This window comes from Narcine bancroftii, chromosome 8 (assembly GCF_036971445.1).
Source record: "Narcine bancroftii isolate sNarBan1 chromosome 8, sNarBan1.hap1, whole genome shotgun sequence".
NCBI classification, from domain to species: domain Eukaryota; kingdom Metazoa; phylum Chordata; class Chondrichthyes; order Torpediniformes; family Narcinidae; genus Narcine; species Narcine bancroftii.
Genome location: NC_091476.1, coordinates 150,077,627 through 150,104,753, shown reverse-complemented (window position 1 = coordinate 150,104,753; position 27,127 = coordinate 150,077,627). Strand labels below are relative to the sequence as shown.

General features: G+C 41.6%; 1 protein-coding gene across 2 annotated transcripts in view; it reads left to right on the top strand.

Annotated features, from left to right (window-relative positions):
* The window catches only part of LOC138741370 (cAMP-dependent protein kinase inhibitor beta-like), a 109,149-nt gene extending 84,153 nt beyond the window's left edge, over positions 1–24,996 (top strand). The window contains exons 3-5 of one of the 2 annotated variants that reach the window (XM_069895329.1): positions 13,865–13,993; positions 20,250–20,418; positions 24,855–24,996. In XM_069895329.1, coding sequence (XP_069751430.1) covers positions 13,976–13,993; positions 20,250–20,418; positions 24,855–24,934 — 267 coding nt within the window. In that variant the 5' untranslated portion in view covers positions 13,865–13,975 and the 3' untranslated portion in view covers positions 24,935–24,996. The remainder of the gene's footprint in view (positions 1–13,864; positions 13,994–20,249; positions 20,419–24,854) is intronic. The other variant, XM_069895330.1, reaches the window with a different exon arrangement.
* The last annotated feature ends 2,131 nt before the right edge of the window (positions 24,997–27,127 follow it).

Sequence of the window (27,127 nt, the reverse complement as noted above, 5' to 3'; positions counted from 1 at the left end):
TGAAGAAGGGCTCAAGCTCAGGCCCAAGACATTGGTTACATGTCTTTGCCTCTTGTGGACACTGTGAGACCTGCCGAGTTCCTCCAGCATTTCTGTGTTTTTAGAAACAAAAGTGCCCACGCTTGATTTGCTGACCTAATTTATAATTTACAATCTTCCCACTTTGCTGTTTCATATGCTATCCATTGTGTTGATGCTCACTTGCAGAGGATGTTGAGATGACCTGTTTATTTGATGTGTGTGATGTCTGGCAGCTTGTCTTTTTTGTTAGCTGTTCAGCCTGCAGAGTTCTTGCTAGATACCACCAACTGTTCCATGTGAGAGATGAACATTAATTAAACCCCTATGTTGTCTCTTCCTGAAGCAAACCACTGGAGCTGCAATTTACTGTTGAGACAAAGTCTTTCCATGAATTTTGACCTCAAGGAAGATTTGAACTCATCTTCCACAGTTTGAAGCAGAGAGCCCTGATTTAACACCTTTTACTATAAGCAAGTGATTCACGTTACATGTACAAGAAAAATGACAAAATTTGTTTTTGTATACAATGTATACACACATGCTCTGAACAATTCTGGACAGTAGTTCATGATTTGGACAAATGGACCAAGATTAATTTCACAAATTGACTTGTGCAAGTTACTGGCTAAGGACTAGAACCTAGAACACTACAGCACAGTAGAGGCCCTTCAGCCCTTGATGTTATTCCGACCCATATATTCCTTTCAAAAAAAAAGTACTGAACCCTCCCTACCCTGTAACCTATTTTACTTCCATCCATGTGCCTGTCTAAGAGTCTTTTAAATGCCCCCAATGTTTCAGCCTCCACCACCATCCCTGGCAAGGCATTCCAGGCACGCCTGGGAAACAGCCACTGGCTGTCCATCCTATTTTTGCCTCTCATAATCTTGTAGATGTCTATTAAGTGTCCTCTCATCCTTCTGTGCTCCAAAGAGGAAAGTCCCAGCTCTGCTAACCTTGCCTCATAAGACTTACTTTCCAATCTAGGTAATATCCTAGTAAATCTCCTCTGTACCCTCTCCATAGCTTCCACATCCTTCCAAAAATGAGGTGACTACTTGAAATAAAGAGAAAGGCAGAATATTTTGATGCAAATGGATATCAAAAGTGCTTGCAGCATTGAAGTGCAAAGATGTATGCGGACCTGCAAGGAATGGAGACACAGCGCTCCTCCACAGGGTTCTACTGCCCAGTCCAACTACCAACAGCTCCATACAGATTTTAAACAGCCAATCAAAGGAGTTGATGGTGTTTTATTTTAAAATCTCATAACCACGGGGGTCTGGGTCCAAGATGGCGGCACCTACGCTTGACAGTGGCTATGGGTGAATGCACACTCTGGGGAAGCAAAGCACTGGCACAGGGCACCAGAAAATGGCAAGAATGCGCCCCCCCCCCCCATTTGAGAAGGAGAAGCAGAGGAGATGGCCCACAGGATGGTGAGCATAGCAGCAGACCAGCGAGGGGCTCTGAAGCTGAAGAACGCGCAGATTGTTGGTGATTTGAGGTGAGGAACCCATGTAGACCAAGAGCTGCTGGCAAAAGCAGTCAAGGAACTCGCACCAGCCTGCAGACTGCAGGAAACTGCTCGAGACTAGCAAAAGGGGTACCAGGTATCGGAACTAAGATGCGAGACAGTGCCAAGGACGCTGAAGACTTCCTGATTGTGTCAGTGGTTTGGATCTTGAGCTCAGATTGCTAATGGTTTGGACTGACAGTTGTGTGGCTGCAGAGGTTGCAGGAGCACTGGAGGCGAAACTACGGACACTCGGTGACTCTGTGAGGGACTCTCTTCTGCTTCTCTTTCTCTGACTGTAAGAGGCGCTGGGCAATTTCTGCTGATAGTGAATCTTTGTCTGCCTTGCAATGGACTAAAGGAAATTTTGCGTAATATTACATTTTCTGTTTTATTACATGACAATAAAAGAATCTTGAATCAGTGCAATTTAATTTTGGTAAGCTATACTTTCATCATTTGTCAAGTTTGTTTAGACTGTTACGAGACAGAGTTTGTTCTGGCTGATTTGATTGAAATAAATAAGTTCAAGGAACCGTAAGACAAAAGCAAAATTAATTGGAATGGGAGTGATTTCTTCCTACAGCATCGAATAATGTTTCTTTCTCCACCATTTAATTCACCATCCTGCCTTCACTAACGAAATTACATTGCAGATTCAGATTTATTGTCAGAGTGCATCTCATGACATTTCATATAACCCTGAGATTCTTTATCCTGTGGGCAAGGCCGAATTACCACTTATTGACAGTGCAAAAAGGAAACTGACTCAACGTACACAGGTAAACAAATGTAAACAAACTGTAATGCAGAGGGAAAAAAATATCAACGAATATTGAGAGTCCTTAAATAGGTCCCTGATTGAGTTTGTTGTTGAGGAGTCTAACGATGGAGGGGGCAAATCTTGTGGTACTGATACCATTTTCCTGATGGGAGCAGTGAGAACAGAGCATGTGCTGGGTGATATGGATCCTTGATCATTGCTGCTGCTCTCCGACGGCAGTGTTCCCTGTAGATGTTCTCGATAGTGGGAGGGTTTTACCTGTGATGTTCTGGACTTCTGATGTCATACCAAACCTCTGCAAACTCCTGAGGAAGTAGAGGCACTGATGTGTCAGCCAACTTTTATAAAGGACATTCCATGATTTAACAAAAAAGAATGTTGGATATGCAGTAGTGTCCACCCCATAAACATTTTCTTGCATTTTCAATATTGTTAGATATGACTTTGACTCTTGAGGTATTGTTTATGACAGCAAAATATGCCATTGGCTGACTGAGATACTTCACGATATGCCTGATCTATGCAATAAAATGCTCAAGAAATCTTGATGTATAATACCATCAGAATCAGGTTTATTGTCATGAACATGTCACAAAATTTGTTTTGCGGCAGCAATATTGTGCAGAACAAGGTGCAAAATGACTATGAATTACAATTCTGTAAATGCAAGATTTAAACTAATAAATAATAGGTGCAAAAAGAGAAAAAATGAAGTCATGTCCATAGGTTCATCCTCCGTTCAGAAATCTGATGGTGGAGGGGAAGAAACTGTTTTTGTAATGTCGAATGTGTGTTTTCAGGCTCCTGTACCTTCCTCCTGATGGTAACTTGAAGAGGAATGGCCGAGGTGGTGAGGGTCTTTGATGATGGAAGCTGCTTTCTTGAGGCACCACCTTTTGCATATCGTTAATGGAGTGTAGACTAATGCCCATGATGGCACTGGCAAGGTTCATACCCCTCTGTTGCCTGTTCCTGTCCTGTACATTGACACCTCCGTACCAGACAGTGATGCAATCAGTCAAAATGCTCTCCATGGTACACCTTATTGAAATTTGAAAGAGTCTTTGTTGACATATGAAATCTCCTCAAACGCCTAATGAAATATAGCTGCTGGTGTGTCTTCATCTTGATTGCATTGACATCATGGCCCCAGGACAGAGGCCATCATGTAATATTGAATGTAAAGGGGTTTAGGAATGTTACCTCTGTATTTTTGGCTCATGAAAATCTGGCAAGAAGGAAAATGCTATTGGCTTCCAAACCAAACCATTAGGATTTACCCATTCCTTTGTAACAAATGATGTGGCTGATCAAATTAAATTTCTGGTTGGTGACATCCAGAATGTTGATGTTGGAGGAGTCGTGATGTGGGTAGGTTCTCTTGTGGAGGCAGTGTCTCAGTTTGGCCAACTAAGAAATCATGTCTGAATATCCTCCGGGTTTCCTGTGTCATCCAAGTGGCTGAGAATACAGAAGGATTTTGTGATAATCTGCAAACATCTCCAGTTCTGACCCAACAGTGGAGGGACCTTTGTCTCTGAAGTAAATGAAATCAGTTGGACCACATGCTTGCTGCCATTTCTGCAACAATGTCTTTGGATGAGATTGAAGCTAGAAACTACCGTCTATGAATAAAACATGAAAGTCTGCAGACACTGTGATTGAAGTAAAAACATAATGCAGGAGAAACACAGCAGGTCAAGCAGTGTACTTAAGATAGCAAAGATAAAGATACATAACCAACATTTCGGGCTTGTTCCCTACATCATGTTGTACAGAGTATAAAACAAGCCAGCAAAGAGTTTTCCCAAACGCTTCCAATTTTTTGGGCCTTTGTTGGGTCAAATGTGACCTAGATATCAAGGGTAGCCACTCTCAAACTATCTCTTGTAATTCACCATTTTTCTCCCAGATTGACATTTTAGCCAAGATCAAGGACAGGTGAGATTCAGAGGGAATTGGGCCAAATGCAGGCCCATGGGAATAGTTTGGGCAAGTTGGGCTGAGGAGCCCATTTCATTGCTGTATAATACTGACCAGGTTTGAACCAAGGCCGTTTCGAGCCAAATTATCCAGACAGAACTCAAACTGACCAACAGCAAGGAAGTTCACAGCAGTAGTACCATGGTGAATACCTTTCATCGTCTTCTTGTTGATAGACTAAATAGGGACTATTATTAGAAAGGTGCTTTTTTTAATGCAGAAAGCATATCTCACATTTTTCAAATGGTCAGGAATAGGCCAGCTCCACAATTGGATTTAACAGGAAGCACAGGCATGTCACCACTACCACTATATTTGGAATGTTGACAGATCCGATAATCTTCGCTGTATCCAAGTTTGCAACTGTTTCCTGATGTAGCATTAATGAATTGAAGAGGTTTAGTCTGGCTATAGCAGTGGTCGGAACCTTGAGAGGAGTGAAATGACAGTTGTTAAATGGTTTATCCTCGTCTTTTAGTTTGCACACTGTGATCTGCCAGTGTTATTCCTGGAACAGTGTCTTCTCAATTCCTTCTGTATTATCCATCAGTACTAATGGCTGCTGTATTGAGCTTTGATTTGATCAGTCAATTTTTGAATTTATTTTGTGTATAGCACTCTGTGGGGCTATGGAGGTGAATCCATGGACTCTCGGTAACTCTGAGGGAACTCTCTTTTTCTTCAGAGACACTTCAGGCAATTTCTATTGATGGTGAATCTGCAAATAAAGCAAATACCAAGTAATATTGCACTGATTTTATTACATGATAATAAAGGAATCATGAATCTTGCTTTACTCATGATTTAGCATCTACATAGTCTTGTGATGCAACATCTCCAGGTTGGTGTGTCATTTTTACATGCTCGTTAATTTGTCATCCAATTGTACCAATACAACCTGAAGAAACATTGTTCTCCAGTCCACAGTGCAGAACAGTGCAAAACACTTGTACAGACATATCCAGACAAACTATTCATATACATAGTAAATATATACAAATGTTAAAATAAAATATTATTAATAAATAGTAGAGTCACAGAGTTGTTTTAGCTGTTCCTCAGCCTGGTGGTTACGGATCTGATACTTGTGTATCATTTTCCCGATGGGAGTAGCTGGGAGATGCTGCATGCAGGGTGGTAGAGGCCCTTCCTGATTTTGCGAGCCCTCTTTAAACAGCAATCCCGATAAAAGGTAATGGATGCATCACAGGTAAAACCCTTCCCACCATCGAGAACATCTACAGGGAATGCTGTTGGCGGAGAGGAGCAGAAATTATCAAGGATCCGCACCATCCAGCACCCGTTCTGTTCTCGCTGCGACCATAACGAAAAAGGTATAGGTGCCACAAGACTCACACCACCAGGTTCAGGAACAGCTGCTACCCCTTCACCATCAGACTCCTTAATGGCAAACTCAATCAGAGTCTCACTTAAGGACTCTTTTGCCCTTTATTGATTTTGTTTCTCTCTGTCATGCACAGTCAGTTGCTTACATTTCTTTATTTGTTGACAAAAGTATTTCTCAAGTACAGTTTTTTTGCACTGCCAATAAGTGCCTCACCAGCAGGAAAAAGAATCTCAGGATTACATGTGATATCATGTATGTACACTAGCAATAAATCTGAACTTTGAACTGAAAGCACATTGATAGGGTCGGGGGGGGGGGTGTGTGGGGACACTGCAGGCAGGAAGGAGAGCCCAGTGTTCCTCTCGAGTTGTACTTTTACAATCAGATGACAATGAGCTTGACTTGCATCATGATGACCTCATTCTTCATTGAACCATGCTGATCTGCTGATCATCTCCAGAAATATCCGTTTGAACTAAATCCATATGTTACCATCCATTTTTCTGTCTCTTTCCTTCCCTTAATAGGGGAAAAGGGGTTATATTGTATTTATGTGTGTGTATGTATGTGTGTGTATGTATATATATATATATATATATATATGTGTGTATGTGTACGGCCCCTCACCCCAAGTCCAAAGCCCGCTGCGCAGCTCAGACGGCAAAGTCCTCCTCAGCGACAAGATCTCCATCCTCAACCGATGGTCAGAACACTTCCAATCTCTTTTCAGTACCAACCGCTCAGTCCAAGATTCCGCCCTGCTCCAGCTCCCTCAACAGCCCCTAAGGCTAGAGCTGGATGAGGTTCCCACCCTGGATGAGACATATAAGGCAATCGAACAACTGAAAAGTGGCAAAGCAGCAGGTATGGATGGAATCCCCCCAGAAGTCTGGAAGGCTGGCGGCAAAACTCTGCATGCCAAACTGCATGAGTTTTTCAAGCTTTGTTGGGACCAAGGTAAACTGCCTCAGGATCTTCGTGATGCCACCATCATCACCCTGTACAAAAACAAAGGCGAGAAATCAGACTGCTCAAACTACAGGGGAATCACGTTGCTCTCCATTGCAGGCAAAATCTTCGCTAGGATTCTACTAAATAGAATAATACCTAGTGTCGCTGAGAATATTCTCCCAGAATCACAGTGCGGCTTTCGCGCTAACAGAGGAACCACTGACATGGTCTTTGCCCTCAGACAGCTCCAAGAAAAGTGTAGAGAACAAAACAAAGGACTCTACATCACCTTTGTTGACCTCACCAAAGCCTTCGACACCGTGAGCAGGAAAGGGCTTTGGCAAATACTAGAGCGCATCGGATGTCCCCCAAAGTTCCTCAACATGATTATCCAACTGCACGAAAACCAACAAGGTCGGGTCAGATACAGCAATGAGCTCTCTGAACCCTTCTCCATTAACAATGGCGTGAAGCAAGGCTGTGTTCTCGCACCAACCCTCTTTTCAATCTTCTTCAGCATGATGCTGAACCAAGCCATGAAAGACCCCAACAATGAAGACGCTGTTTACATCCGGTACCGCACGGATGGCAGTCTCTTCAATCTGAGGCGCCTGCAAGCTCACACCAAGACACAAGAGAAACTTGTCCGTGAACTACTCTTTGCAGATGATGCCGCTTTAGTTGCCCATTCAGAGCCAGCTCTTCAGCGCTTGACGTCCTGCTTTGCGGAAACTGCCAAAATGTTTGGCCTGGAAGTCAGCCTGAAGAAAACTGAGGTCCTCCATCAGCCAGCTCCCCACCATGACTACCAGCCCCCCCACATCTCCATCGGGCACACAAAACTCAAAACGGTCAACCAGTTTACCTATCTCGGCTGCACCATTTCATCAGATGCAAGGATCGACAATGAGATAGACAACAGACTCGCCAAGGCAAATAGCGCCTTTGGAAGACTACACAAAAGAGTCTGGAAAAACAACCAACTGAAAAACCTCACAAAGATAAGCGTATACAGAGCCGTTGTCATACCCACACTCCTGTTCGGCTCCGAATCATGGGTCCTCTACCGGCACCACCTACGGCTCCTAGAACGCTTCCACCAGCGTTGTCTCCGCTCCATCCTCAACATCCATTGGAGCGCTCACACCCATAACGTCGAGGTACTCGAGATTGCAGAGGTCGACAGCATCGAGTCCACGCTGCTGAAGATCCAGCTGCGCTGGATGGGTCACGTCTCCAGAATGGAGGACCATCGCCTTCCCAAGATCGTATTATATGGCGAGCTCTCCACTGGCCACCGTGACAGAGGTGCACCAAAGAAAAGGTACAAGGACTGCCTAAAGAAATCTCTTGGTGCCTGCCACATTGACCACCGCCAGTGGGCTGATAACGCCTCAAACCGTGCATCTTGGCGCCTCACAGTTTGGCGGGCAGCAGCCTCCTTTGAAGAAGACCGCAGAGCCCACCTCACTGACAAAAGGCAAAGGAGGAAAAACCCAACACCCAACCCCAACCAACCAATTTTCCCTTGCAACCGCTGCAATCGTGTCTGCCTGTCCCGCATCGGACTGGTCAGCCACAAACGAGCCTGCAGCTGACGTGGACTTTTTACCCCCTCCATAAATCTTCGTCCGCGAAGCCAAGCCAAAGAAAGAGTGTATGTATATATGTGTGTATGTATATCTGTGTGTGTATATTTATGTGTATATGTGTGTATGTATATCTGTGTGTATGTGTGTGTGTATATGTGTGTATGTCTGCAAAGAGTAGTTAATGGACAAGTTGTTCTTGTGTCTTGGTGTGAGCTTGCAGGCGCCTCAGATTGAAGAGACTGCCATCCATGCGGTACCGGATGTAAATAGCGTCTTCATTGTTGAGGTCTTTAGTTGCCCATTCAGAGCCAGCTCTTCAGCGCTTGACGTCCTGTTTTGCGGAAACTGCCAAAATGTTTGGCCTGGAAATCAGCCTGAAGAAAACTGAGGTCCTCCATCAGCCAACTCCCCACCATGACTACCAGCCCCCCCACATCTCCAACGGGCACGCAAAACTCAAAATGGTCAACCAGTTTACCTATTTCGGCTGCACCATTTCATCGGATTAAAAGATCGACAACGAGATAAACAACAGACTCGCCAAGGCAAATAGCGCCTTTGGAAGACTACACAAAAGAGTCTGGAAAAACAACCAACTGAAAAACCTCACAAAGATTAGCATATACAGAGCTGTTGTCATAACCTGTTCGGCTCCGAATCATGGGTCCTCTACCGGCATCACCTACAGCTCCTAGAACGCTTCCACCAGCGTTGTCTCCGCTCCATCCTCAACATTCATTGGAGCGACTTCATCCCTAACATCGAAATACTCGAGATGGCAGAGGCCAACAGCATCGAATCCACGCTGCTGAAGATCCAACTGCGCTGGGTAGGTCACGTCCCAAGAATGGAGGACCATCGCCTTCCCAAGATCGTGTTATATGGCGAGCTCTCCACTGGCCACCGTGATAGAAGTGCACCAAAGAAGAGGTACAAAGACTGCCTAAAGAAATCTCTTGGTGTCTGCCACATTGACCACCGCCAGTGGGCTGATATCGCCTCAAACCGTGCATCTTGGCGCCTCACAGTTCGGCGGGCAGCTACCTCCTTTGAAGAAGACCGCAGAGCCCACCTCATTGACAAAAGACAAAGGAGGAAAAACCCAACCCCAACCAACCAATTTTCCCTTGCATCCGCTGCAACCATGTCTGCCTGTCCCACATCGGACTTGTCAGCCACAAACAAGCCTGCAGCTGACGTGGACATTACCCCTCCATAAATCTTCGTCCGCGAAGCCAAGCCAAAGAGAAAGATGTGTGTGTGTGTGTGTGTGTCTCAGGCTATGATAAAACTTTGCAATCTACATGCAGAAATTTCTCTTCATCTCGGTCCTACATGGTCTACTTTATTCTGAAATTATGGTCCCTGGTTCTAGACTGCTCAGCCAAGGGAAGCCTCTCTGCATCAGGCTCTTTGAGAGTTTTTATCAAACAAGGAGTTGCTGAAGTGACTCAGCAGGTCAGACAGCATAAATGAATTGAGGTGCTCAGTTCAGGCCAGGACTTGTTATTGATACTAATTCTTGTCAAAGGATCCTGACCTCAAACGTTGTCCATTTTTACCCAAGGATTCTGTCTGGCCTGTTGAGTTCCTCTAGCAGTTCATTGTTTGCCCAGTGTTGCAGTATGGCAATAGGAACGCTGAATGACCAAAGAAACTGCTCACACTAACCATCCAAGACTCTAATATTTACCAAATGATACTTATTTTTATATGCAGTAAAATCCCTGCTATCAGGAATTCAAGCAATTGGCAGTCTCAAGCAACCAGCAAAAAAAATTTCAGAAAATAAATAGGTAAAAAACACAAAAGTTGAAAATGAGTATGCCTTGCAGTTAGTTTGCCAATCATGCAACATGAAGCCTCAAGCAACCAGAAAACCCACTTACCTGGCATCTACCAATCCCCATAGATACTGGATACCAAGGGTATTACTGCATTTATATTTGTCCTTCGTATATATTGTGTCTGTATGTTTGTTATGTCTGGTTGCGTGTCTGCATCTTTTTGCACCGAGGACCGGAGAACACTTTTTTGTCGGGTTGTACTTGTGTAATCGATGATAATAAACTTGAACAATATCCGAAAGTCTTTGTGTTTCTCTCGAAGAATTTTGTATGTTTCAAATACACCATGTACCATTTTAATAACAGAACGGAGAGTTCCATTCCTGAAAAAAAAATCACTGCCCTGTGGGGAACATGGAGCTGGAATGAAGGGAATGGATAAAACAATTACACCATGAGCATGTACTTCATCTCTCAAATCCACTGACTTCCCAGCTGGAATCCAATCTGCCTATGCTCATCAGAAACAAGTCAGCTTTTACAATTAAACATTTTGTTAAAGTGATGTCATTTGATATAAAGTAAAATGATCTCCTTCATATTTCTACAGCCTTTGTGGCCTTCTCTATACTGAACAGGAACGATACACCAACCCAAATCAAATACAGAAAACCCTCTCTTATCCAGAATTAAAGCAACCAGCAAAAATTGGCATGCCTCACGGTTAGTTCACCAATCACACAACTCGCAGTCTCAAGCAACTGGAAAATCCAATGATCCGGCATCTACCAATTTACATTTATGCCGAATACTGTCCATATCAAGTTCAATGTGAATACGATGTTCTGCATCAGCCTTGAACAACATGCCATTGTTCAAATCTGAGGAAAGCAGGCTTGGTGACCTCTTTTCAGAGCAAAATGTTCAACAGTATTGTCTTGTGAATACTGCTTCACCTGACAATTTACTGCATCGTTCCCGTCCTGTCATTATGTAAACTGAACAGGGTCTCAATTCTGTTGCTTCCAAGTTATCTGATATTTAATATCACTCATCTTGGTGGAAAAAAAATGAACAATAAACAAAGCAGAATGTATTGGATCTGCAGCTGTGTTTTTCTGCATTTTGATTTTTGTAATTCAAGCTGGATACCATCTCACAGCTTTTCCTACTGCACTTTGCAAACCAATCAGTGTCTTCAGATATAAAATAAAGCTTCCTTTTGTAGGAACTGGAAAAGTTCTGTCTTTTTGACCCATGCCTTTCATTGTAAAAATAAATGATTGTGGAGTCTTTGTTTCTGACCAAATGGAGTCAACTTTACCTCATTAGCATCGAAGCTTTTATCATTCCTCAACTACTCCATGGGATAAAAATTCAGCATTTCTTAACAAGAATAATTGAACAGGTTGTTTTAAAATCAGTGAAACTGTGAGCTTTTTTTTTCTGATTTTAACCCTTCTCTTATGAATTAATACACCATTTGAAAATATGTTTTTAAATTGATTGCAAGGAGGTAATAAAAGTTTTCTGAGAGCTAATTCTGATTTTATTTTGGCTATTTTTTCCACCTTTCTGACAGAATAGATTTTCCAGCTGGTTCCTTGGTCTGGTGAGATAGAATGAAAATAGCAGAGGAGAAAAACTCAATCCCCTTACCTAACTGCATTTCCAGATGCTATATTTGACTTGTATTAAAAGAAAAAGGGAGGTTTAAATAAAAGATACCACTCAGACAATTTAATTACATTGGAGTAAAATTATAATTAAAATGCTTGGGAATAGGATTTAAATTTGACAAAATCGGATGTGGATTGGGACACAATTCTTAATCCGCCATTGTCTATTACAATTCAAAGCAGTACATAGAGCGCATTTGTCTAAGGCTAAATTGTCTCAGTTTTATTCCACTATGTAAGATCGAAAAAGCATCATTAATTTATATGTTCTGTCCTAGTCTAGAAAAATACTGGAGAGAGGTTTTCCATATTCATCAAAAATTTTCAATGCAGATTTAACATTGAACCCTTTAATGGGCCTCTCCAGTACATTGGGAGGGAACGATTCTTCTTTCTCTCTGGTTCAGAGTCGCACTATGTCTTTTGCCTCTCTTTTGGTGAGACGTGCGATTTTACTTAAATGGAAGGATGCTGCCCCGCCTACTCATGATCAATGGTTGTGTGACATCGTGTCCTGTTTGAATGTGGAAAAGATTTGCAATTCAGTTAAAATTCAGATAGAAGATTTCAGAAGTTATGGGGATCATTTATAACTCACTACCTTACTTTATAATTTTACTGCAATGTAATTAAATTGTCTGTTGGCTTCTGATATCAAATTGAAAATTATTTGTGGAAGGAAAGCAACACACTAGCCTCTGTTGTTACAGTCATTAGATTTTGGTGAAGTGGGGAATGAAGCAAGAACAAAACTCAAAACCTACTGTAGAATAAAAGGACCATAAGAACATAAGAAATAGGAGCAGAAGTAGGCCATTTGACCCATTGAGCCTGCTCTGCCATTCAATTAGATCACAGCTGATCTGCTAATAGACTCATCTCCACCATCCTGCCTTTTCCCCCATATCCCTTCATTCCCTGACTACATAAAAATCAATCCAACCATCTTAAATATAATTACTAAGGCTGCCTCCACTGCTTCAATGTGCAGCAATTTCCACAAATTCACCACATTCTGGGAAAAACAGTTCCTCAGCTCCATCCTAAATCTATGAGCCTGAATTTTGAGGGTATGTCCCCTCATTCTAGTCTCCCCCACCAATGGAAACAATTTACCTACCTCTATCTTATCAATGCTTTTCATAATTATATACACTTCTATAGATCCCCTCTCATTCTTCTAAATTCCATCAAGTATAATCCCAGACAACTCAACCCCTCCCCATAGGCTAACCTAACCCAACCCCCGCATCTCTGGAATCAACCTGGTGAACCTCGTTGCACCACCTCCAAGCCAGAACATCCTTCCTCACTTAAGGAGACCAAAAATATATACACTACTCCAGATATGGCCTCACCAGTACCTTGTACTGTTGTAGCATTACCTGCTTCTAAATTCAATCCCTCTGGCAATGAAGGCCAACATTACATTTGCATTCTTGATAGCCTGCTGCACCTGCAAACCAACCTTTTGTGATTCATGCTCAAGCACTCCCAAGTCCTTCTGCACAGCTGCAGCCATCTGATCTTCCATCTTTCCTTCCAAACTGGATAACCTAACATTTACTAACAATATACTCCATCCGCCAGACTCTTATCCTCTCATTCAACTTATCAATACCTCTCTGCAGACTCTCCGTATGCTCTACACAATTTTCTTTTCCACTCAATTTAGTATAATCAGCAAACTTAAATATACCACACCCTGTCCCCTCTTCCAGATTGTTTTTATATATCATGAACAGTTGTGAGTCCAGCACTGACCTCTGCGGAACCCCGCTCACCGCCGATTACCAACCAGAAAATCACCCCTGTGCTCCAACCCTCTGCTCCAACCCTCTGCTTTTTATTTGTTAACCAATCCTCCAACCATGCTAATACTTCACCCCCAACTCTATACATCCTTGTCTTCTGCTTAAGACTTCTATGCGGCACATTATTAAACACCTTCTGGAAATCCAGGTAAACAACATCCATCTGCTCCCCTCTATAAACTGTACTCATTCTATCCTCAAAGAACTCCAATAAGTTTGTCAAGTAGTACGTAACTTTGCTGAATCTATGCGGTGTCTGCCTGATGCATCCATTTTGCTCCAGAAGCCTCATTATTACTTCTTTAATTATAGCTTCAAGCATTTTCCCAACTACAGCTTGAATTGCATCTGCTCTTTCTTTAAATGCTAATGGCTGTTTTTGACAACAGGACAGGCATAAAGACGACAACAGTGGCCTGGAGACTACTGGCCTATCCAACTCAACCAAGAGGTGGACAGAAATCTCTCAAATCCGGACTCAATCTGGAAACTATAGTTCCATGCTGGATGACCATCAGGTGATTTGGTTGACCTCTTCCTTGCAACAAATTAAAATGCTGTACATATATGTCTCGATGCAGTTTTAATTTCTTGACACTGATGGCAAGATCAGATCCAATATTTATTGTAATTGCTTTTTTTAAATCCTTTTCTGGGAATATGATTCTTAATTGCAAGTCTTGAAAGTGGTTCCAATTCCTCACCATCCTGAGAAGGTGGTACTGAGAAGCCTTCTTGAGCTTCCACGTTGTAATTGAGAAGGAAATTGCAGGATGTGACTGCTATGAAAAATAACTAGCAGGCTCAGTCTGGTCTGGAAAGTCCAATAGCTGATCTTTGACAGTATGGTACTAGCTGCACCAGTCAGGAATGGAGCCACCATTTTGAAATGACCCTACCCCAGTACCTCTAGGCAGGAGACATCAAAATCTTGGGTGCAGGTCAGTGTACCTGGCAGACATTCTTGGCTATAAATTCAAAATTTAGCCACAGACATGAACAATTTTCCTAATATTCATTGTAAAATTTGTACGTTATCGACTGCGATTGGATTTCCTGTGTGAATTACATATAAGCAACAGACAGTGGACCAGTGCAGGACACCAGAAATGGGAAGAACAACCCCCATGGAAAAGGAGATGCAGAGGAGGCGAGCGTACCGAATGGTGCACCCGGCATGGACCACTGAGGGGCTCGGCGGCTGAAGGACCTGCACAGGCTGCAGGCTCTTGGTGAAGGACGTACACAGGGTAATGGAGACTGTAACAGAAAACCAGGTACCTGCTCTGGGATTCCAGGTGGTGCGGATGGCAAGAAGGACTCCCTTGGGTCTCAGGTGCTGAAGGTTTCCTGACCATATCAGATGTTTGGATCTGGAGCTAAAGTTGCTGACAATTTGAACTGGAGTCTGTGCGGCTGCAGCAACTGTGGGAGCGCTGGACACAAATCCATGGACACTCAGTGACTCTCAAGGGTCTCTCTTTGGCTTCTCTTTCTCCTATTGTTAGGGGTGCCGGGAAATGCTCAAGGAGACTCTTTGTTTGCCTTGTGCCAGTCAAAAGTTGAAAGTGTACCATGTAGATTTTATGTTGATGTATTGTTACATGACAATAAAAGGAACCTTGGAACCTCTGAAGCAATTAAAGATGCTTTATTAAATGTCGTGAGACATCATTACTGATCCAGTATGGATACAAAAGTTTACATTCTGTGTTAGGACCCAAACAAGCAGTGAATATTCCTCTTTAACATTGCTGGAGGGATCAAAATTCACCTACCTCTTCGATCAGATGTTGAGATATTTCATGACCATATGAAGAAGCCAAATTACCAGTGTTAGAGTCACACCTGAAGGAGGTTTTTTCCTTAAACGTTGCTTAGATTCGCCAACTTAGGCAGCACTTTTGAATAGCATGCTCACTGAAATTTGTCAAAATTTAAATGAATTTGTCAGATTTTAATGACTGTAAAATTTCTTCTTTCTTTGGCTTGGCTTCGCGGACGAAGATTTATGGAGGGGGTAAAAAGTCCACGTCAGCTGCAGGCTCGTTTGTGGCTGACCAGTCCGATGCGGGACAGGCAGACACGATTGCAGCGGTTGCAAGGGAAAATTGGTTGGTTGGGGTTGGGTGTTGGGTTTTTCCTCCTTTGCCTTTTGTCAGTGAGGTGGGCTCTGCGGTCTTCTTCAAAGGAGGCTGCTGCCCGCCAAACTGTGAGGCGCCAAGATGCACGGTTTGAGGCGTTATCAGCCCACTGGCGGTGGTCAATGTGGCAGGCACCAAGAGATTTCTTTAGGCAGTCCTTGTACCTTTTCTTTGGTGCACCTCTGTCACGGTGGCCAGTGGAGAGCTCGCCATATAATACGATCTTGGGAAGGCGATGGTCCTCCATTCTGGAGACGTGACCCATCCAGCGCAGCTGGATCTTCAGCAGCGTGGACTCGATGCTGTCGACCTCTGCCATCTCGAGTACCTCGACGTTAGGGGTGTGAGCGCTCCAATGGATGTTGAGGATGGAGCGGAGACAACGCTGGTGGAAGCGTTCTAGGAGCCGTAGGTGGTGCCGGTAGAGGACCCATGATTCGGAGCCGAACAGGAGTGTGGGTATGACAACGGCTCTGTATACGCTTATCTTTGTGAGGTTTTTCAGTTGGTTGTTTTTCCAGACTCTTTTGTGTAGTCTTCCAAAGGCGCTATTTGCCTTGGCGAGTCTGTTGTCTATCTCATTGTCGATCCTTGCATCTGATGAAATGGTGCAGCCGAGATAGGTAAACTGGTTGACCGTTTTGAGTTTTGTGTGCCCGATGGAGATGTGGGGGGGCTGGTAGTCATGGTGGGGAGCTGGCTGATGGAGGACCTCAGTTTTCTTCAGGCTGACTTCCAGGCCAAACATTTTGGCAGTTTCCGCAAAGCAGGACGTCAAGCGCTGAAGAGCTGGCTCTGAATGGGCAACTAAAGCGGCATCATCTGCAAAGAGTAGTTCACGGACAAGTTTCTCTTGTGTCTTGGTGTGAGCTTGCAGGCGCCTCAGATTGAAGAGACTGCCATCCGTGCGGTACCGGATGTAAATTTAAGGCCTAACTAACTAGCTGAACCCAATCTGCTGAAGGAATTCAGCAGGTCAGACAATAGCAGTGGGAGAAATAGAACGGTCAAAGGTTTGAGCTGAACCCTTGACTTTCACAAGTGATGTTGTGCATTGAGGAACATATAGAAACAAAAAAAAATCAGGTTTGGGTGTTCTTGGTAATAGTGGAGATGTTTGCCATTTTATAGGGACAAACTTCTAATTTATCGTGGCCACTGTATCATGACGACCGTGTGTATTTTGTTTTAACCCTCATATCAAAACAGCCAACAACTTTTCCAAGTTAAAGCACGAGGCTGGAGAAACTCAGCAGGTCAAACTGTGTCCTTTATATTAGCAAAGATAAAAATACATATGCAACCACATTAGACAGAGACATGATTAATAGGCTTGAATTACCTTAAGATCTCACATGTTGCTGGCCCGGTTCTAAGGCAGGTACTGGGGGAGGAGTTTGGGCGTAACAGCCTTTATAGGGATTTCTGGGAGGGAGGAGTCACAGGTTCAGGGGGCGGACCAGGTCATACAATACAAACAATACATTGGTTGCAGCACAACATAACAGATGTTTCTGGCTTGTACCCTTCATCAAGGTAGCTGTTTGACCTACTGAATTTCTCCAGCATTGTGCAATTTTACTTCAACCACATAGTCTTCCGTCTTTCGTGCTTTGCTTTTCTTTTCAAAGTCTTGCTTAGTGCTTTTTATTGGTGATTCCACCTATGGATATTCATGGGCAAAATATCTGAAAAACCATTTCCTGATCACTAAAGGTGTTTAATAAAATATTTAAAATCAGTCTTTAAGTCCTAAGCATTTCAGTGTTTAATTGGTGATCGTTAAGTTCAGTATTTTAATCGAATATTTCCTTGGAGCTCATTAGCTGAGATAAGTTGGTGAAGCAATGGCAAGGAAATTCATTCATGTCTTTTTCCAAAATAAAATTGTCATAAATATTAATTAGAGTTGAACAAGAAAATCTGCAGATGCTGGGGTCAAGTGCAGTATAAAAATGTGTTGGAGAAACCCCTGTTGAGTTTCAACAGCACATTTTGTGTATTGCATAAATATTCATGGCTCTTCATGTTGTAATAATTTCTGAATTATTTTACTTAAAATGAATGAATATACCTCAGGGTCTTGTGGACTTGGGAAACAGCCTGCTTGGCAACTGGCACTAAGGGATTGGACTCAGTTACTGATGACATAGCATCTTGGGTTAATAGCTGAATCTAATCAATGAAGCTACCTCATCCTTCTGAGTTTTGGAAATTGCTTCAATCCAGCTACTTGTGGTGATATTATCCTTTAGCTGATTTTAAATCAACTGAAGTGACATGGTTCTGTTTATATTAAATAGTCTCAAATCAGGGCAGCAAGGTTAACATAGCGGATAGCGCAATGCCTTTACAGTGACAGCGATCGGGGCCGAGGATCAAATCTTGCGCTGTCTGTAAGGAGCTTGGACGTTTTCCCTGTGTTTGTGTGGGATTTCCCTGGTGGCTCCAATTTCCACTCATTGTTCGAAATGTACCAGGATGTAAGTTAATTAGATGTAATTGGGCGCCATGGACTCCTGTGCCAAAATGGCCTCTTACCGTGCTATATGTCTAAATTTAAAAATCAATCACCTATCATTTTATCCATCATACCTGTTCTAAATATTATATAACCTTAAACCTTATTTGAGATATCTTTGTTTGCTGGCACAGGGGTAGTAATAGTATCCATCATTACATGAACAGGAGTCGTCAGTAGTGGTTTGGTCCTATGTGGTCTTGGATCAATTTAAATTAAATGCAAAGATGGAATCTGGATGCATGCCTTAATGCTTTGTATTGATTGGGCACTATCTAATGCAAACATTACATGCCTGGATCTATAGTGTGCAAAGTGAATTGGCCTCATAATGATCTCATTAAGTTTAGATCCTAATGAACAGATGAATCTCAAAGCAGAGTCAAATATTTTTTTATTTGAACTGACAATCGATGTGGATGACACACTGCAACTCCATTACCATCAATATTTTATTGGTAAATTTTAATGCTATAAAATCTCAAACCTGCCTCTGTGCCATGCATGTGCTGATCTGTGAAATTTAGCAAGAGGTTAAAGACAGGACAAGGCTTAGTAACGTTAAAAAAAAATAAATTATAGCAGCTTAACATTGCTTCTCAGGTTTGAGAAAGGCAAATCTGGTTTGGCAGGATTCATTGAACTTACAACAGCTAGAGTTGAGAGCAGATCTGAAGGGAAATCCTGCTTTGGAGAGCAGGATTCAGGAATGATTTATCCCACATGCCCATGTCTTCCTCCCAAATCACAAGTGAAAAGCAAAGGTATTGAACTAAGTGATCTCCTAGTCTATGCCCAGTCTCTCCAACAACGGGAGCACCGGATGCAGCAGATGACCCCTGCAGGTTCACAAGTGAAGTGCCTCTTCATTTGGAAGGATTCCCTGGCCCCCGAATGGTGGTGAGGGAGGAGGTGTGGACGTAAGTGCAGCACCTCCCACTGAGAGCCTGGACGCAGACTGGGAGATCGCTATGTTGAGCGCCTCTGCTCTGACCCCTGCAGTGGCAGGGATTGACCAGTGGCCACCAATTTGAATTCTCCATCCCATTCTCTTGACAACGTATCTGTCCATGGTCTCATGCACTGCCAGACTGAGACCACCCACAAATTAGAGGAACAACACCTCATATTGCGTCTGGGCTCCCTCCAACCAGATGGCATTAACCTCAACTTCTCCACTTTCAGTTAGCCCCTCTATCCCTGTCTCTTTTCCTCTTGCTCCATCTCCCTTTTTCTCTCTCTTCCCTCTGTCTCCTTTCTCCCAGCTTTGCATCCACAGAGCCAAAGCGAACTACCCCCACCCCCACCAATCAATTCTCACCTTTCCTCATCCATATCCAATTAAAACAGCTTTTGTCTGTTGGTTTGTACTCCTCCCCCTGCCCTTTTAATTCAGGATCTTGTCTGCTTTTTACTCATGCTTTGAAGGGCTCAGGCCTGAAATGTCATTTATCTACTTTTACCTCCTATGGGCACTGTGAGACCTGCTGAGTTCCTTCAGCATTTCTGTGCTTTTGCCGAAGAGGTGAGGCCTGGGGCAGATCAACGATGATCATATTGAATTCCAGCAGAGGCTGTCTGGGCTACCACCACTATTCCTTTAATCTTGTGATCCTGTTTTGGGGGAGTGAGAGCCCCTAAGTGAGCAGTTCATGTCAATGAGATCTAGTCCAGTCACTCAACTATACTGTCGCGAGAGTGATGTCATTTTGGCTTGTTCACTTAGAAAGATCATTTATAATTTGCAAGTTGCAAACTGTTCAATTAAGATATTGGATTAAAAGTGTCTGTGACATACAACAGAGCTGAGAATTCAATGCCAATCAATTATACTTGTTGACAAAATGGCTAATGTGTAACATGGTTTCTAAACAGTGATCTGTGAGTGGATTTTCTTCCAATGTGCTCCTCAAATCCTCTGATTCTTGTCTCCTTCCCTTTGATCCTCCAGTGACAGAGCTTGCAACAATGCCCAAACACTACCTCATTTTCTCCTTTTAACCTTCCTATTTTTGTCTCCCAGGTATTTGCTCTGTTTTACGATATTGAAAATTCTGAAAGTGTGAGTTGTTTAAATAGCTAAACATTGCTTTTGTCAATCCTCTTCAGTTGGCTTTACGAGACAGCGCTAGAATGACGGAGGTGGAGCCGGTGCTGGATTTCGCCACGTCGGGGCGGACAGGTCGAAGAAACGCTTTGCCCGACATCCTCGGCTCGCCTGCAGGGGTCAGTCCGTCTGAACTACCCATGAAACTGGCAGAATTGTCCATAAATGCAGGTACGAGCCATCCTGGATGCAGCCATTGTGTGTGTTTTGATTTAAATGGAAGCAGCTGTGCCACTGCTCTTCTTTTTGTTTCTGCAACCTTTAGCAAAACAGAATGATGCTTACTTCAGAACATGGAGGAGGAGAATATCCATGCTTCTCTTTCATTCTGCTTTTCTCTGCACATCGTTTCATTCGCTTCTATCCTTCAGTTTATCTGAGAAATTAAAAGCTGCTCCTATTCTTGAGCTGCAGTGCACCCAAGTGATCGAAGATGGGAATGCTGCTGTGATTTCTACTTCTTTTTCCCTCCATTGTTTCTGCCCCTAATTATTATCGGGCATGGTTTAATTGACAATAGCTCTACCTTCTCCTTGTTCTATTCCTACATTATGAGCCAAGGCATACATTGCCAGGTGTATTTCTATACTCAACGGGTTCTCACCTGTATCACGTTACAGGATTAAGCTATTTAGTTCTGATTCTGCTGTTCAATTGGCACAATATCCCTACCAAAAAAAACTACTCTCCTTGGCTCATAACCCTCTATTTTCCTTTCATCCATATGCCTAAGAGTCTCTTAAATGCCCCTAATGTTTCAGCCTTCACTACCATCCCTGACCATGCCTTACGAAGAATTTTGTTCACTGTTTAAAAAAAAGTTGTTTTTTTTTAAACACACTTCTCTGTGTAAAAAAAACCTTACCCCTGATGTCTCCCTCAAATTCTCTTCCCTTCACTTTGTCCAAATCTCCTCTGGTGTTTGTTACTCCTGCCCTGGGAAAAAGCTCTTGGCTGTCCATCTTCACTGTGCCTCTAGAATCTTATAGTCCTTTATTCTTTCTTTCTTTGGCTTCGCTTCGCGGACGAAGATTTATGGAGGGGGTAAAAAGTCCACGTCAGCTGCAGGCTCGTTTGTGGCTGACAAGTCCGACGCGGGACAGGCAGACACGGTTGCAGCGGTTGCAGGGGAAAATTGGTTGGTTGGGGTTGGGTGTTGGGTTTTTCCTCCTTTGCCTTTTGTCAGTGAGGTGGGCTCTGCGGTCTTCTTCAAAGGAGGTTGCCAAACTGTGAGGCGCCAAGATGCACGGTTTGAGGCGTTATCAGCCCACTGGCGGTGGTCAATGTGGCAGGTCAATGTGTCAATAGTCCTTTATTAAGTCACCTATAAAGACAATTATCCAATAAAACGTCGAAAGACCTTTGCATCGTAACCTTTAATGTGTCCAGGTTAAGCATTGTGTATTAATATTGCGACAATTAAATAATAAAATGTCCCAAACTATTATCACAGGTGCATCAAACATTAGCAGATGTGGAAAGGATGAGAATTTTTAAATCAAGCTGTTGCTTCGAGTTGGTACAAGTCAGGAAGCAGATGGCTGTTTGGCAAATTGGCCTTCAGAGATGGATAGAGGCATTTAGGATGACTTTCTGAATGTATGGAAGAAAATTAGGCAAGAATATTTTGGGCAGGCCACACCTGATAGATAACACTGATGAACAGGTGAATTAGAATAATAAAAACTACAGATACTAGAAATCGGAAATTTTTAAAAAAACAGAAAACACTGGAAGCTCTCAGCAATCAGGCAATATCTGTGGAAAGAGAATGTTTCAGATGGCGTTTCCATTTTCTAGATTCTCTATAATGTGAGAGGTGGTGATGTCAGAGACATCCAATCCAAAAATAATGAGGACCAAATATAAATTTCAAATACTTCTCTCCTGTGATACCTAATAAGGACTGTGTTCAACGTCAGTTTACTTGGGTAGATTTCCTATAATTGAGTGTACAGGCTGGTAACCAGCACATATGTGGCCCTGCCTAGATGTGGCAAGAAAGATGCAAGATGTTGTAATTTAAAATACGTCATGATTAAACTTGGCGAGAAAGTGAAACGTTCCAAGATGCTTTCTGTTTTCTTAAATGTGGGTGAGACATTGTCAAAATAACTCATCCCTTCTGTACTTTAATCTACAGAATACAAAACTTAACATTCCACGGGAGATATTGCCATAGATCCCGAGATAAGCTAATGCTGACAAATGGCCAGGAAGTGATTCAGAACTTGTGATCTGGACAAAGAAAATGCACAAATTTTTCTTCCACACAATGTCTGTTTTTCTGTTGCTGGGCCATACTGACTTCCCCAGACCTGCCCCTTTCGATTTTAATATCAGAGGGTGTGCATAATGCAGCAAAAAGAGCAATGGGATTTATGAAAGTGTACAATATTGCTGAAGGAATAAATATAGGCTGAGCTCTTCAATAATATAGAGGGATTTTGTGACCACATGAAGGAGCATGCCTGTCCCTGTGCAGTGAATAATCAGGGAGGATTTTTTAATTCTTGAATCATTGATGTCAGAAAATGTTTTGGAGATCTAGCATGTTTTAACATCTCAAATTCTTGAGCTGCAGTGCACTCAAGTGATCAAAAATAGTATTACTGATATTTTTTCTTTATTCCCCTGAACACTGACTATTGCAATATTTAGTTTAATTAACAATGGGTATAGGCTGCTCTCTGGCCTATCTTCTTGTTAGATGACCTATGAGAGGTATTATACGAGGTTACGATCTATACTTGAAAAATTCTCACCTGCTTTACATTACAGGATTAGGCCATTTAGTTTTCTAAGTCTGCCATCACTTTCAGTGAGACCGTGGCTGATGTAATTCCACATAATTGCCTTTGACTCAAACATCCCTTAATGTTTGTCAAATGTCAATTGGCTAAATTGTTTTTTATAATGTGCTAATTACATGTTAAAAGTATTCCAATATACTTCACAGAAATATCAGCAGATTAATTTCGGCAATTAACAGCAGAGCAATTTAAGTTTGAGGAAGTCAGATTTGGAGAACAGATATGACAGAGGATGAGATCATTAAGAGATTTGAAAAGTTTTAAAAATCATGGTGTTGCTCAACCAAATCTAGTGTTGAACAGCAAACATGAAAGTGTTAGGGCAGAAGAACTTGGGATGACTAAGGATGAGGAAGAAGATTGTTCTAGAGAGCTTTAAAAAGGTTACGGCTTGATGCAGACCTGATTTGGGATTTTTGTGTCAGGTGAACTGAGACAGAAATGGCATTAAGTGGAAATTAAAAAAAAAAACTGCAGATGCAGGTCAGGCAGTACCTGTGAAAGAGAAACAAATTTTTAAGGTTGAAAAGTTATGGCATTTTCTGTTTTATTGCAGAGGAGGACAACTTTTGCAGAAGGGTAAAAGTAGCAATTGTCATCGAAGGCACAAATACATCCTAAGATCAAATTACATAATTGCTGTCTCATAGGAATCTGGATCAAATCTGACTAAGCATGGTTTCTCATCTGGGGAAATGTGTGCCAAAGTTGTATTGCCTCCAATCCCTGCTCTGCAAGCTCACAGATGCAAGAATGGCCAGGACAAGTTAGACCTTGCTCTGTGATTAGTAAGGGATTGCTTAAGATGGTATGTGAGTGGGAAGGGAAGAGTGAAAATCACTGCTCGAGACCCAATTATGAGAAATTTGTCATTAACCCATGTCCTTTGGACTTATGAAACTGAGCACATAACAAATCAATTATGTGCGATTAAAACAGTGTTTTTCAAACTTTTTCTTTCCACCCATATATGACCTTAAGGAATCCCTTACTAATCACAGAGCCCCGATGGCATAGGGACTACTTAAAGTGGTATGTGAGTGAAAAGAAAACGGTTGAGAACCACTGCCTTAGCTTGATGACTAGAGGGTGAAGTACTAATTAGATCTAGTTCCACAAGAATGGAATGGTGAAAACTGAAGTGGAAATGTGTTTTTAAAAACTCAGATATCCCACAATTTATGGATCAAGAGATAAAATGTTAGGAATGCAGGTAACAATGTATTTTTACCCATAACATTGCAGTGATCACCTTATTTTATAAGAGCTACTGTGTGGACCCAGTTGAAGGTGATATTTCATTGGGCAAATCATTAAGGAGGTACAATTATTGGCCAATGGATTATTTTACAAATTAAAAGATAAAATCACTTAAGATAAGTTTTACTCATAACAGCAGAGGCCTTCAATCCACGATGTTGTGCTGACCTATATAAAACTACTCAACAAACTAAACCCTTCTCTACCTCATACCCTTAACCTTATAATTTTCGTGCATCCATGCACTCGACTACAAGTCTTTTAAATGTTCCTATTGTACCAGCTTCCACCACCCCTGGCAAGGCATTCAAGGCATCCACTAATCTCTGTTTAAAATATAACATACCTGGCATCACCTCTAAACTTTCCTCCCCTCACCTGTGCATATGTCCTCTGGTGTTTGTAATAGAAAAAGGCACAGCGGGACACAACAATTTTGTGATGACCACCTTACCTACATCAAGCTTTGAAAATCTAAATTTAGAGAATACTTTAAAAAAAAATCTAATTTTCCTCTTTTTGTGTTGAATAAAGGAGCAGAAGGAACTCGGACACCTTCACCAGAGGTACCACCTGAATCACCAGAGAGTCCAGAGCTGAAAGATGCATCATAAAATGCTGAAAATAAACCTTTACATTAAATGGTGTTAATAAAGCTTTAAATAAGTGATCTGAATACTGTTGGATTCATTGAAGCTACATGCCAAGTGCACCAATGAGGATTGGGTGGAGATAATATACAGAATGGAACAATGCAAACAATTTAATATTACATCATGGAAAGGAAAACTGGAAGATGATCAAGAGAAAATTGAAGTCAAGCCCAACATTTTGTGAACTGACACTTGGATTAAGGCCTAAAGAGTAATGGCAGCTTGTCTGTTTAATTGCTACCTGTCAGTCACTTAGTGCTCAATCGCCATTTCTTTCCTCAATGTAAATCCTTATAAATCTATCAAGGCAGCAAAGATATGCAGACACCTGCTGGTATATGTATGAAAATTAAAAGTCATTAATTCCAAATTATGAACTCTGAATAAGCTGTGAAAAATAATATTTTAAAACTTTCACCTGACATGTCAAAAAGTTCATTTTGTATGCCTGTATTTGAGATAGCTTAAAACATTGCATATTGTTTAAGAAGTCATTGGGGCAAGATGTTATTTGTATGAATAATTTTTGTTTCAAAGAAACTAATTTGAATTCACTACGTGATTTTACCCTTTTAAGAATTTTCCTACTTGTTAATTGAACACCAATTACAAATGACCTTACTTAAAGATCCAACTTGACACTGGTGATCCCACACCGGTTATCCCACACTGTTAAAGAATTTTTCAAGCTAGTAAAAATAAAAAGTTTCATGATTTTCATTAATGACCGAATATAATACATATTCCATTAGTTTAATGATGTGCAATATTAGGGTGATTATTCAATGAAAGAATTTTAGCAAGTGCATATAGAGTGACACAATATCGTTAGCTCCAGAAAATAGGAGTTTCTGACTTGCAGAAAAAAAATCAGCTTATGGACATTTCTCGGGAACTGAACCCTTACACATCATGGGGAATACCTGTATGAGGCTCATCTGTCTCTGCTTAGTCAATGTACCACCACATTTTTAAAGAGCCCTACTTTCCTTAATCGTCAGTTAAAATTTTTCAACTAAGTATCTTTACCATAATTCACTGAGCTGGTAACATGATGAAAATATTAGCAGTGAAATTAATAATCAACCCAAGTGAAACTTTAAGGGCGAAATATACTAAAATTGGTTTCATTTCAAAATTGAATGGAATTAATTTTGTTAGAACTTGATTTGTTTTGCTCTAACTGGGTGTTTTATGGGCAGTAAAATATTTTCTTAAATGTCATTTGTCCTAAATTCCCTCGCCTCTGACAACTCTGAATCCAGCTTAGAATTATTTTAAAACTGTAGCTTCACAGAAGTATGAATTGCATCATAACTCAACAGATTTAACATTGCAGAATATTGTTATTTTCTAAAGCAAGTTGGAGCAAGAAATGTCATTATATATCCAGCTGCAAATATCAATACCTTGAGAGTTTCAATTGGCTTACAAAAAGTATTAATGGGTGTATCCTAACCAGGGATGCTTCAAGTGTCCTGCATATATTCTTATAGAAGCTGTGAACACAAGTTATGACAGGAGCTTTGTTTTATACCCTAGAGGAGAAATGCCTTTTGTATTTTGGTTGTAAATTATGCCCAACGATAATGTGAAGAGATGATTATCATATTGCTCACTTTAAAAAATACTCACTACAGGCAATACACTCAACAGCATCATCTCTGTACATTTTGTATTGAGTAGGTTGTACCTATTGTAATAGGATTAGAGCAAACCACTGTCTGTGTAAGTATCGCCAATGTTTGTACTCGAATGAAGAATATAGTGTATAAATTGTAAATGAATTTTAAAATAGGACATAAACTTCAATTTGACAACAAACAAGTTCTGTGATATGTTGTGCAAGGCACATCTAGACTATTGCGGTTTTGCATGAAAAAATGAGTGGGGATGGTTAAATTAGTGTTGATGTGGCACATTGAAAAGCAATACTGACTAACAAATACATCCATGTGTGTAAAATCTGCTGGAATTTAATGAATTTGTAATTACCTTGATTGTTGGTGCCTTTCAGTTACGCAGACCCACCAACAAGATAAGGAGCTTTACATGTGGAGTTGGGATTATGGATTAATGCAAATACAAGTGCACAAATTAATTATTTGACAGAGAGGGGAAGTTTTTCCCCCACATAATTTTCAACAATTTTCT